The sequence below is a fragment of the Carassius gibelio genome, chromosome A13, assembly GCF_023724105.1.
Source record: "Carassius gibelio isolate Cgi1373 ecotype wild population from Czech Republic chromosome A13, carGib1.2-hapl.c, whole genome shotgun sequence".
NCBI lineage: Eukaryota > Metazoa > Chordata > Actinopteri > Cypriniformes > Cyprinidae > Carassius > Carassius gibelio.
In genome coordinates, this window is record NC_068383.1 from 21,861,389 (window position 1) to 21,874,235 (window position 12,847).

Consider the following 12,847-nt stretch of genomic DNA (forward strand, 5'->3'; position numbering starts at 1 on the left):
AAATTGAATATCAGATACAATCATCAGGCGTTTGAGGAACATTCATTTGTTCATTTCTCAATCATGATTGTATTTCAGCAGAGTCATTCCAGATGATGGCAGTAATGCAACTTCTACGATGCAAGCTGCCGTTAAAAACCACAGAAGAAGAACAGCTCCCCTGAACAAAAACACTTGGATCAAGCGCTCGACACAAGATACAGGTAGGAGAAACCGTCTGAGCTCGTGCACGCCAGGGTGCTCGGTGTGTTAAACAGTCGTCTCCTGGGATTATAAGTGTATGTGTGTAAGCAGTGTTTTAGCAGCTCTGCCGAGATGAAAGCGTCTCGTGCGCTGTGTCTGTCAGCAGCTGTTGAATGGAAGTGGCGAGGCCCCGAGGGATGGGTCCAGAGAGAATCTCCCCGAGCTCCGAGGAGGATGAGGCGGAAGACCGGCCTCTAGACACCGCTGTGCCGGGGGAGTGGAGCGGAGAGGACATGGAGGAGGACGAGGACGAGGACGGAGGCGCTGGATATTACTATCAGCCTCTGAATCAAGAGCCAGAGGGGACGAGCGGCTCACACACAGAGCCCGTGGATGAAGGCTCCCCCGCAGAGCAGCTGCAGGAGGTCCAGGGGCGAATAGAGGTACAGCACCGGGGGTGCAGGCTCCCTCCTCCTCTCTGGGTAGCTGGTGTACACTTCCCACTGATTGTTGTCATCTTTCTGATCATTTTGCAGGCCATGGGTCTGTTCCTGCCCCAGCCTCCTCCTCCTGACAGTGATGAAGAGGAGGATCCTGAAGGAGCCGCTGCTTGGAGAAGTTACGCGTCCATTCCCATGGATGAAGGTGATGAAGACAACAGACTTCACGTTTGTTTCAATTAGTTCCTTGTCAGTTTGACAAAAAAAAAAAAAAAAAAACCTACGTGTCATTGCATAATGTACACCATATTATCATCCGACTTTAATCTGCTTAATGTGACTAATGCATGAAGAGTTTAAGATATTGTAAACATGAAATGGATAGTTCACCCGAAAATGAAAATGTAATGTTTATGTGCTTAACCCCAGGGCATCCAAGATTGTGGTGACTTTGTTTCTTCAGTAGAACACAAACAAAGATTTTTAACTCAAACTGTTGCAGTCTGTCAGTCATATAATGGATGTGAATGGGAAACACTGCTAATACATTACACACACAAAAACAAACGCCACACAAAACTAAATTAAACCCTGCAGCTCGTGGACCATTGACTCTTTATCTACAATCTCAATTAGGAGTGTCAGTGGTCCACTTGAGAGATAGGTGGAGGTGATGCACTTATAAGTCTGCGATTCACTGTAATGCAAGAAGAAGAAGGCTGTGTTTTGAGGAGGCGCTCCTACACTTCAGGCATCAGAGGTAAATATATGTATATATAAATACTGCTTTTCGTGCACAGACCAATCGTTTTGTGTCTTTACAGATCAATATATCATCACGAGCCACAAGGTTTAATTTGTTTTTGTTTGTTTTTCTAAGTATTATTTAGCCATGATTTCCGTCCTCTTAAATTATAAGTGATAGACTGCAACGATTTGTGTAAAAAAAATCTTGGTTTGTGTCATACTGAAGAAACAAAGTCACCTATATCTTGGATGCCCTGGGGGTCAACAGATGAACATCAAATTTTCATTTTTGGGTGAACTATCCCTTTAATAAGATTATCTCTAAAGCTGCTCTGAATCAATGTGTTGTAGAAAATGATTTGTAGAAAATTTGACTTGAGCTCTTTTTAAATGCCCGTTATAACGAATACAACGTAATAAAAGCAAACTAATAAAACAAACTAACAAAATTGAATTTAACTTAATAGTAATACTACTACTATTTAAAACATTTAGCACAATTGGGATTAACAGGTGGAACACACAAAATTGTTGAACTTAACAGTAATATTAGTTTGTAATATTGTATTTTTATTGCACAATTTGAATTTTAGAATTTATAGGTGAAATTATTGTACAAAAATGTTTTGTGACATTAGTGATATTTCAGACAGAAAATTTACATTTGGAATTAAGTCAAAATGTAGTTTTTAACTTTAAAAACGTTAAATACAGATTCTTTTCAAGTTATGGCCTTTTAATGTCCAGTAAATAAAACACTAAAATCAATCCTTTTAAAAGCTTAAATTAGGCTTCACATTATACTGTATTTCTTTCCTCTACCATAGATTATATATAGTGTTTTTAAAATATTAGTGTTTTTAAAGACTTAAAAGAATCGGTCGATGACAAACCAAATACAAGGAGTATGCACAATAAAATATCCATGATCTCATACCAATTTAAAATAAAAGCACTAATATATTGATTGATATTAGCATTATAAAATGTTAGCAATATATATATATTTTAGGTGTCAGTATATCTTGTTTTCTCTCTTGTCATCACAGATCAAGTTGAGCTGGTGAAACGGACCATGGCGGCTGTAAATCTGCCGACTCTAGTAATCCCTGCGTGGGCCCAGGAGATCTCAGATGACCAGTGGAAGGACATGGTCCAGCAGACGCTTCAGTCCACACACAGCTCTGCACGCCTGAGACTGGAACGCAAGTGAAACAGATGTGCTCCTCTCAAACTAATCAAAAAGCATAATTATCACCTTCGCTGTGGTTTATACAAACTGTGGACTGAAAAGCCTTTTAATTGCTTTAAGCTGATACACTGCAAGTGTCCAGTTGATGCCGTTAAACAGAAGGTGAAAACTGTCCTGAAAACACCCCAGATGTTTCTCAACCCATCTGTATAAATTATGCAGGGTTTTCTTGAGGTTTGTAAAGTGGAGAATTTTGCAAGACTTGTATGTCAGCATATATAGTGCATCTCTGTGATAATCACATCTAAATGAATCTGACTGTTGATAACCTGTGCAATGAGTGACTGATCCTTTATGTGTCTCACACGGCTCGAGCAACACAAATGGCCGTCGCGTCTTTTGTTTCTTTATTTTTCGTTCTGTACATACATGAACATCTGTACAAAATATGACTTTCATACTATGTAATGCGCAACCTAATTAAAGTACAACGTATGTACATATGACCTGGAAAGCAGCTTAAGATTAGTGTCAGACTTGGGAAGGGAGGGCTGGGAGAGTGTGGAGAGACCCATACGTTCTTCATTTCCCTCGGTTTGCTGCCAGACAAGCAGAACACGGCCCCATCCGCCTGTCGAGCTGCGCTGAGAAAGGAAGCATGCTGTGTTCAAGAGTGAAGTTGCCTTGGATTGTTTCTGGAATGTTTTGGTTCATGTAGAGGCAGCTAGGTTGGCAAATCATGCTCTTGATTGCACGGACAAGTCATTCCTGTATGCTGACAGGCCGAGGTGACGTCAACACTTCAAACACATCACCTCTGCACTGCTGTAAATCGCACGAGGCGAAACATATGCACATGACTGAAGCGATGGAAGCGGTGTAGCAGCAAGTGGATGTCGGGGCGAACTACAGCGGGACCTTAGAGCTGCGCATCGGATAGCAGTAAGACGTTGGGTTGTCCAGCAGGCTTTACGAGGAGTAAATGTTCCCTCACTGTTGAAATGATCAAAGTGACACTTCACGAGACTGACCTTTACAACAGAGAGGGGACATTATGCATCAGAATGGAGTCATACAAGCAAAAAAAAAGAAAGAAAAGATGAACTCGGAGCATAAAAAGGGAATACTGAAGGGCATGAGGTGGGCAAGGGCACAATCATAAGCAATATACATGACAATATACAGTACAACAGTATTTGCAACAGCAACATCAGGCTGTCAGTTATCCATATATTAAGCCTGGACAAGCGAGTATCTTTTCTCTTTAAGTATATATAGTCCTATCAGGAGGATTGTATAGCGCTTGATCGTACACTAGTCCAGTGCATGGTTTCCACACTGTTCTAATTCCTGAAAAAAATATTGCTTCGGCGCTTTAAAGTGAAAAAGAAAGAAAAAACAGCAACAAAAAAAGACATACAATCATGGACAGGACAGTAATAACTGATCTTTTTTTTAAAGGCTCAAAGGGAGTTTGTTTTTTGTTCTTTTCTAGTTTTTAAACCTACGGAGCACAAACGAGACACCTTGCAAAAGCTAGGCAGTGAAAAAAGGACGTTTCGATTTGATGGGTATCAGTCTTAAAACGAAAATAAAACACGGATGCATACAAAATAAGTGCAGTGTGGACCAATAGGCCATTGGTGCATGCGTTTAGAGCACATTCTTGTCTTCTCCGCTACTGTAAACGGACTGTATACTAACTTTTACAGCATTGTCATCAAGCGCTCTGCTGGTGGTGTTTAGAGATGATTGCTTCCACAAACCTCCCTTACATTTGTTTTTCTTTCCTTTGTCGATCATGAACACAATCACTGGGAAAACAGCAAACTTATAAGGTCGAACTCTTCAGCCTCTGCCTCTTAACATGTGGCCTTGACCTCAAAAATGACGACTTCTTCTGATGACTAACTGAAGCATTTATAGCGCCGGGCCACTATGGAGAAAGAATTGTTTTATACCCTCTCAGGTGTACATCTAGAGAAGCATCTGACATAGATTTGCAATCCCTTGTGGGTTCAAATCTCCGATTTGCATGTCTAATTCATAAAGCTGCTTTCTCCATATAGTGTATTGAATGAAAATCCAACATGGGGTCACCATCCCCACCGAGGTCTTCATTAATCTCGAGTAACATGATTCATTTAGTTAAGTGTGGCCCCTTCATTGCAAACAGATTTACAGAGGCAGTGACTGGAGTACAGGAAGGGCTCTCAAGCAGTGGTGAAAACAGGATAGGGAACATGCGGACAAATGAAGACAGCACAAAGTGGACAAAATAAAGCGGTGTGGAGAGAAAAACAAGCATACTTTCATTATTTGTAACCCACACTGCTTTCTAACAGCTTCTGTAGCAGCTATGGATTTGTGAAGACTTTGGAAAGTGTTTGTGCACGCTTAGGACGAGGGACAGAGTTCATGGGAGCGCTCCACTGCTCTGCGGGGCTAGATCGTACACAGACGGGGCTCTCCAACAGCCAGGGAGGAAGAGTGTATGGACAGAGGCGGGGGAACAGAGAGGTGGGTTACAGCACGCCACAATTTTGGACCAAGACGAGAGGGACAGTTTAGGCGCGGTGGAGGGTGGCGTTGTTCCCCGGTCAGAGGGCTTCCTGGTTGGCCGTCAGGTACTCTTCCGCTCGCTTGTGAGATTCCAGGGCTTTAATAGTATACACGTCCTGTGGCAGCTCAGACTTTCGCCTCGTCAAAACCTTTTCCTTCTTGATATCTTTTAACCCCTGTAAAGAAAACGGTTATATTACTGAGACAGTGCTCCTTACAGCTTCACTAAAGGCAAAGTATATATCAGTTTTTACACAAAAAGACACATACATACATACATACATACATATTATATAATGTAATTTCATAAACTGTAGTTTCTTTCATTTCGGCCAAACATTAACACAGATTTTTGGTTTCAACTTCAGAAGTTATCCAGCCCAAAGGATATTGTTGACTAGGTTCTGTTTTTACTCTGTGTTAGTTGTTAAAGCAGCAAGTTACACTTTTACCTTCTTAGATCCAGAAAATCATGTAAAAAAGCACTACATAGACAACTCTTAATTTTAAGAAATGAGCTTGGCACCCATGCTCTAAAATGAACTTGCATGCTGATGGACATCTTTTGTGTCTGTGAAGATCCTGTGAAGTGTCTGTACCTGTGAGGCTTCTGATTCCACAGTCTTCTTCAGCAGCTGGATGTCCTCGGCTGTAGGGGTCTCTGTCTCCATTGAGTACAGGGGCATCCCTCCTTCATTAAACATCATATACTGCACACACACACACACAGTTTTTTTGTTCATGCCATGTTTCACTTTTTGAATGGAATTAGTGAAATAAATCAACTTTTTGATGATATTCTAATTATATGACCAGCACCTGTTCATCTGTCACAATGTTTTGTTTACACAGCAACTTGCAATATTAATACATAATCTAAATCATGTGCAGTCAAACAGCGTCGTGTGTATAATAGCTATTTTATCAAGGCCTTGAATGTGCACATCCAAGATCAGATTTCAAAGCATTTCATTTACTGGATTATGCAAAAAAACAATAGGCATAACTGTATGGTTATTCAAATATTCAAATTTCCAGCAAAAACTGTGCTATTGAATTACTCAAAGTTTTGGTCATACCAAACATGAAAGTAGCCCAAAGAGTAAGATGAATGCATGACAACTGTTACATTTACAGAAATGAATGACTCACCTCCTCTTGAGCCAGACCAGGCCGCAGCTCAATCTTTGTACTCTGTGAAAACCCAAAACGCACCAGTTGACAAACCCATTCACAGGATCCCTCATCATTAGATTAAACTTTTTGTGTTTGCCCTCAGAGCACACTGGTGACTCTAGAGACAGGAGCAGTGGTAATTACACTCGTCAGGAGTAGTTTGAGAGGCAGAAAACAAGCTTCCCCTTATACTTATCAGTAATTAAGGGACTCAGGCTGTTACAGTTACACACAAAGCTTTGGGAATAGAGGTAAACTATTCCTATTACTATACAACTAGAAATACCCAAGCACCTGATAAAATTACTCTTAAAATGATTAATTCTCATTTAAAATACATAAAATACATACAAGACTCCACTGACAGTATGTCCTATTTGATCGTCTTTACATGTACACACCTGTTATTCAAAAAATCTCTTATGCTCACTAAGGCTGCATTTGTTTGCGCTGTATTAAATGAATTAAAAAAAAGAAAAAAAATTATAAATTGAACTTTTGATTGCTAGTGTTTACCTGTGGATTTTGTTTTGCTAGCGCCTCTATTTTATGCCACATTTCGTCCCGCTCCTTAAGTTTGTACTTCTCTCTAATGAAGAACAGGAAAACAGAGTTTAAGATATGCCATGTCTTCAAATCGCCCCCATATTTTCGCTTTCTCCCATCATTCACTTACTTCTGCTTCTCAGCCTTGTACTGCTGAGTGCAGTCATCAAACAGCTTCTGGTTCATCTCCATAAAGAGCTTCAGAGCGTTGTAGATGAGCCCATGGATTGTCCTGCAGGAGGAAACACAGCTCTATTAGTCCAGACATTTGAACAGAATGGAAAACCAGGATGTGACAAGTTACTTTATGTAACAATTAACTGATTAACAAGTGTGGCTGTACTTGTTCCAGTGGCTCTTGGAGTTCTTGTAGAGCGCGGGAAACATGATGGGGAGGATCTTGGCAGCGTTATCACTGATCAGGCTCATGATGTACTCATTGTTCCAGTAATACAATGCTCTTTCAGCAACCTAGAACACACATGGTCATTACAGACCGCCGTTACCTTGGTAAGATGACAAGTCTCTCAATGTTCAAGGAGTCTGAAAAGTACTATACTGCTGTAGTACCTGGAAGTGTGGACTTGATACACACTTGGCCAGCTGTCTAAACAGGGGCTCCATGACTTTAACAAATTCTGAGGGCTCAATGACATCCAAGATTTCCTCCAGCTCATTCAGAAACATCACCTCCTTGGGACTGTGAGTCTTGGGCCAGAACTTTAGCAGGCCCATAATCACCTGATGCAGATGAACACAGGAGGAGGCAAACAGCTGTGAGAAAGCTGTGCACTAGCCATGCTCAAGTTCAACATGAAAAGAGAATTCAAACAGAAAAACTAGAAAGAAAAAGTTATTATTATTGAAGGAAACGGCAAAAGTGCAGCTGTGCCAAGGCTGTAAATCTTACGGGTTCGGTGAGGCTGCTGTCCTTTTCCAAAAACTGCACCACACAGTAAGCCAGCTGAAAGCACAGGAAAATACTTTTTTATTTTTCAAATAGACATTACAAAAAACACAATAGGATGATTAACACGGAGTCACCGCTGTTCTTCATTCTATTAATACATTGTGTAAAACATCATAACCTATAAAACTTAATTATGAAGTATAGACTATGGATACAGAGGAAGGGGTTTTTCTCATCTAAAACTGACCCATGACCAAATCCCCATTACTAATCACCTTGCTAATGCTGTACAACTTTACTTGCACTTACCCTGACACTTAAAAAAAAAAAAGAGAGAAATGACTGAACATATTACCTCAAATCAAATCTGGAAAAATTATTCCTGATGAGCCAAAATTATCTCTAATATGCTGCAGAGTAACAGTAATAATGTTCATCTTAATAGAAGCTTAATAATTTGGTTCCGATATATATTTTTTTCAAATGCAAGCAAATAAACTTTTTTACTTTTAATCACATAAGCAAAAGTGCTCCTCAGCTGCAGATAATCAGAGCCATACTAATATTCTCACAATTGTGAATTTTTATATTTTTCGTCAGCAAAAACAGCCCCAAAAGAGGCTGTACAGACAAGCTGAGGTTTAATAAGAACAGCGAAACATCCCAGTGGCGTTGAACTAAATGATCAGCTCTCTTGAACATCACTCAGCCAATCAGTTTTAGCGCTAACTGTGGTTTAATGCAGTTATTGAACGTTTTGAGAATACGGAGACTTTCACAGCAAAGCATTTAGCTCATAATCATCCACCCCTATATAAAAAAAACAAACAATTCTTCATAAAAGTCCTCAAAAAAAAAAAAAGAGTGTTCTCCTTAAGCGTACCTGTGGGTGATAGACGCTGAGAGACTTGACTTTGTGTAAAGGCAGTAGCACTCTGATGAGGAACATTTTGTGCTCCTCTTTCAGTGGCAGGGCAAAGCCATTGATTATGCTGTGGGAAGAACATGAGACCGGTCATGTGACAGACAGCTTCTTTCAGTTCAGAAATAAGAAAGACCTCCTCTCAGGCTTGTCATGGTAGCACTGATAGTGGTCACACTCACCTTCCTAAGATTTCCAAGAGCTCCGCAATCCCATTGTGATGCTCCGTCTCGTATATAAACCTACAGTGCGAGATCAAGCATACTGACTCAGTGGATGAATTCTGGAAGAGTTTGGCCTCACCTTTTTTCACGAACGCCAAACTCGGCTGATTCAAAGACAGACTTGCTTCTAAGAGCTCACAGTTTCTGTCTACCATTACAAAGTTTATGAATGAGAACATTTTAGCACAATCTGAACCGAATGCGGAGATGGATTAGTTTGACAGACAGCTTGCCTGTAAAAAATATTGTTGATCTGCCGACGGATATAGGCTCTCAGTCCCAGGAACTTTCCATAGATCCTGTGCAGGATGGTTTTCAGGAAGTCCCGCTCTCGAGGGTCTTCACTGTCGAAAAGCTCCAGAAGCTGAAAAGAAATAAGATGACCATAAGTCATTAGCATAATCATGAAATGTGCTCTGAGACCCAATTCCAGTAGCTATGTTTACATGCATTCAAATAATTTAATTTTAAAATTTAATAATTTGTTACTAATCAGATTGACGCTCAATTTGACTGAAAGCCTTGTGTTAAACATCTCAATCGATCTGACTGAGCTCGAGCTAAATAAAATTTAGTTTGGACTAAAAGGGGTGGTGTTGATCTGAAATAATCAGAAAACATTAAGCACTTTGGATTCGGTTTGAAAAATACCTCTCACATAATAGGGATGGGCGATATCTTATCGTTTGCGATATACCGTTGAAAATTCTCCTCACGATAAAAATTTGTCTCCTCACGATAATAACGATAAGTCTAGTTGATGACAGTTTTGTGCACGCAGCGCACGCGTGCCTTATTTTTTTGCATAAGTCAGACGTGCGGACGGAGTGAAAACAAAAATGGTGGAAGGCGGACGCAATGCTGAAGAGGAGCTTGTTGTTAAGCGAGGAGCTACCTCCACAATTTGGAACTGGTTTGGTTACATCAGATGAGGAGCAAACTACCGTAATATACAAAAAAGGAAAACAGATCGTAAACTAAACGATTGAAAGAACTGACGGAAGCGTTTTGTTTGACAAAAGATATGTTGTCATTCCAAACGGTCGAAAAAGAAGGATTTAAGCGAAGGATGCATAAACGACCCAAGATACAACATACCCTTCAAGGAAGTACTTTTCCAAAACAGCTCTGCCAGCGATGTATGAAGAGTCCAGCGTTAGGGTACAAACATCACTGTCAACGGCGGATTTTTATGTTTCAACTGCAGACATGTGGAGTAGCAGAATGACTGAGCTAACATTAGCATTACGGTCCACTACATAACGAGTGACTGGAGTTTGAACAGCTGTTGCATCCATACAAGTTTTTTCTCAGGTGACCACATGGGTGAAAACATCGCAAGCGAGTGGCTTGAAGCAGTTTCTTCAAGAATGGAATTTACATGAGGAGAAACAAGTGTGCCTGACAACGGACAGCGGGGCCAATATAGTAAAAGCAGCCACTCTAAACATGTGGACAAGACTGTCCTGCTTTGGCAATTGTCTACACATTGCTATTGGTAAGTTTACTCTTTCTTGTGTCAGTGTCAGTAAATTTAATGCATGCACACTGAGTAAACATGAGCTTAATATTGACTGTATATATGAATTTGTTTCTGCATTAATAATGTGACTATGCAGTATTTTGAACAGTAATTCATTACATTAGCTAATGTTTATATTATGCGCATTTAATATTGGCTGTGGAATAGTTTACCTCATTATATCAGGGAAGGTTCCTCTCATAGAGTATAAACAACATTTGAAAGCTTACTTTTTCACTCTGGCTTTTGCTCATTTAGTGCTGTGTTAATGGTATGATAGGACATTAATAGTGTCGCTTAGGAGTATGACGTTGTCTGAATCAAGACATTTAAAATCAGGACCTTGCCAGTGTTATTTTATCTTTTGTGAAGCACTGTGGTCAACTTTTGTTGTATTAGTATGTGCTTCATAAATAAATTGAACATTAAAATGTTTTTTTTTTGTTTAATCTATTTTAATTTTAAGTGAACTTTAATTTTTTTCTTTTAACTTTTTTAGTTTTTTATTGTATTTATTTTATTCAAAAGAAACAAATAGTTTTGTTGTTGTTTTGCAGAGAAGCATGAGGGATACCAGGATTGACAGAGCTGTGGGAGTCTGTAAGAAGATTGTGAGTGTGTTTTCGCACAGCTGGAGAAAAAAATAATTTATCGTCTTTTGTATCGTTATCGCACAAAATTATCGTGATTATTTTTTTCATATCGCCCATCCCTATCACATAAGCAATGCCTTGATTGTTATTTTTACACAAAGTTTTACGTCATAAGAATGTGTGCATGTTTATTGGCGTCTCATGAACTGATCAGTGGATGAGACTAAATATTTACTAAGAAGCTCTTCTGAATGTCTGGGCCTGCTTACACTTGGTCACGTCACACTATTTTATCCGATCATGAAAAGACCAGAAATAAATACCCTCCAAAATGTTTTCTTTTTCAGAGGACACTGTATTTGCTCTCTCCTATTGTGGTCTTTGATCCTGATCTTAGCTGATGATCAAATCAAATACAATTACTTTTGCCTTCATTGATGTGAATGATAAATTTGCATTTAGTGCACAAATTAAAGATCAGATTTATATTCGTTTTGCATGCACATGTCATTGGAACCATTATAGCACATCAGATAGCTATCCAATCAGTGAAATCACATTAACTATCCAGGTTTAAACAGGCACTTAGATAACTGAACTCATGATGGCTCCGGTGACATTATCAAAGCAGCCAAACAAAGTAAGCAAACAAATTTGTGAATCACACATCAAATATTTAGGGTTCATATAAACAGAACTTTCAGAATCTGAAACTGGATTGGATTCATTCCAAAACTAATTGCATGCAATCTAACCTAGTGAGTTGGACTCCATGTAACACTCATGGAATGATTCTAGGCCAATAAAACTCTAGTCCCAGAATCCTGGGCCTGTACCATGATGGTAGCTGAACAAATTCAGAGTTACAGGATTAGTTGACAAAACCAAACCTCTTTAATCCAGCTTTCTTGGTACCATGATGCTGTTCATCAACTTTTTGTCAACTCAAGCTTTGATCCTGAGTTTGTGGAGCGTGTGCACATAAATGTGTGACATCACTGGTGAACAGCCAATCATGAGCCTTGCAACACAAAGCAAGTTTGATTTACTTCTCGCGAGAGACCCAGCGAGATTCAAAACTAAAAGGTTAAAGGTTTTGCTTAAGGTTAAGAGATTGAAGAATAACAAATTTAAACGTCATATGAAACATGAAGGAGGACAAATAAAACAAATAATCTTGCTCTATCAGTTAGGGGTGCTCCGATCGTTAATGCGCATCTCGTCAGTAAAGCCGGTTCTCTAATCAGCGGTTAATTCCATCAGATGCGTGATTTCACATAGAGCAGCTGCAACTACACAGAGCCGTTGTTAACTGAGAAGATGCGCAAATAAACTTTGTTAACTTAGGTTTATACATTTGAAAATATATAGTGATAGAGACATGTAAGGTCCGATTATTATTATTTTTTTTAAATAGTGCAATCTTGTGATAATACAGCTTATTTATATTACATGATCTGTATACATTAATAATTTATTTAAAATAAACAATTTATAATAACTGTTAAACTAAAATTGCTTGTGTAAAAGATAATAATAATAATAATATGAATAACAATACAATAATTATATAAATCATAAAATGACTGATTTTTTTTTGCATTAGTGACCTTTACTTTGGAGCAAGATAAACTGGAGTGACTGTGTGTCAGACATGTGTAACCCTTCTCACCTCTAATTGGTCCAACTTCAGTTTGAGATCTTTAACCCAGAACATAAGCAGGTTAGCCGTGAAGTGTAAATTACTATGACAATGAATGCTGCTAAAAGCTAAGCCACTTACATGGTACCTAAAACCCAGGATTGGTGCAAACTAACCTGAAACTTACC

General features: G+C 39.2%; 2 protein-coding genes across 3 annotated transcripts in view; one reads left to right on the forward strand and one right to left on the reverse strand.

Annotated features, from left to right (window-relative positions):
* Positions 1–83: 83 nt before the first annotated feature.
* Positions 84–3,068, forward strand: LOC128026496 (male-enhanced antigen 1-like). 2 transcript variants are annotated; one of them, XM_052613700.1, is made up of 4 exons: positions 84–203; positions 350–626; positions 720–828; positions 2,420–3,068. In XM_052613700.1, exons 2-4 carry the CDS (start codon positions 357–359, stop codon positions 2,581–2,583), a joined length of 543 nt encoding a protein of 180 aa, XP_052469660.1. In that variant the 5' UTR covers positions 84–203; positions 350–356; the 3' UTR covers positions 2,584–3,068. The 2 variants fall into 2 exon arrangements, with proteins under 2 accessions (XP_052469660.1, XP_052469661.1); XM_052613701.1 differs by having other exon boundaries at positions 114–203; positions 347–626.
* The window catches only part of LOC128026494 (serine/threonine-protein phosphatase 2A 56 kDa regulatory subunit delta isoform), a 28,879-nt gene continuing 18,978 nt past the window's right edge, over positions 2,947–12,847 (reverse strand). Inside the window, exons 7-17 of the mRNA XM_052613696.1 lie at positions 9,136–9,266; positions 8,861–8,920; positions 8,640–8,748; positions 7,757–7,810; positions 7,417–7,587; positions 7,190–7,317; positions 6,977–7,078; positions 6,817–6,889; positions 6,277–6,318; positions 5,724–5,834; positions 2,947–5,300 (exon numbers count right to left, since the gene is read on the reverse strand). Of these exons, the coding sequence (XP_052469656.1) occupies positions 5,163–5,300; positions 5,724–5,834; positions 6,277–6,318; positions 6,817–6,889; positions 6,977–7,078; positions 7,190–7,317; positions 7,417–7,587; positions 7,757–7,810; positions 8,640–8,748; positions 8,861–8,920; positions 9,136–9,266 (1,119 nt within the window). The 3' untranslated portion in view covers positions 2,947–5,162. The remainder of the gene's footprint in view (positions 5,301–5,723; positions 5,835–6,276; positions 6,319–6,816; positions 6,890–6,976; positions 7,079–7,189; positions 7,318–7,416; positions 7,588–7,756; positions 7,811–8,639; positions 8,749–8,860; positions 8,921–9,135; positions 9,267–12,847) is intronic.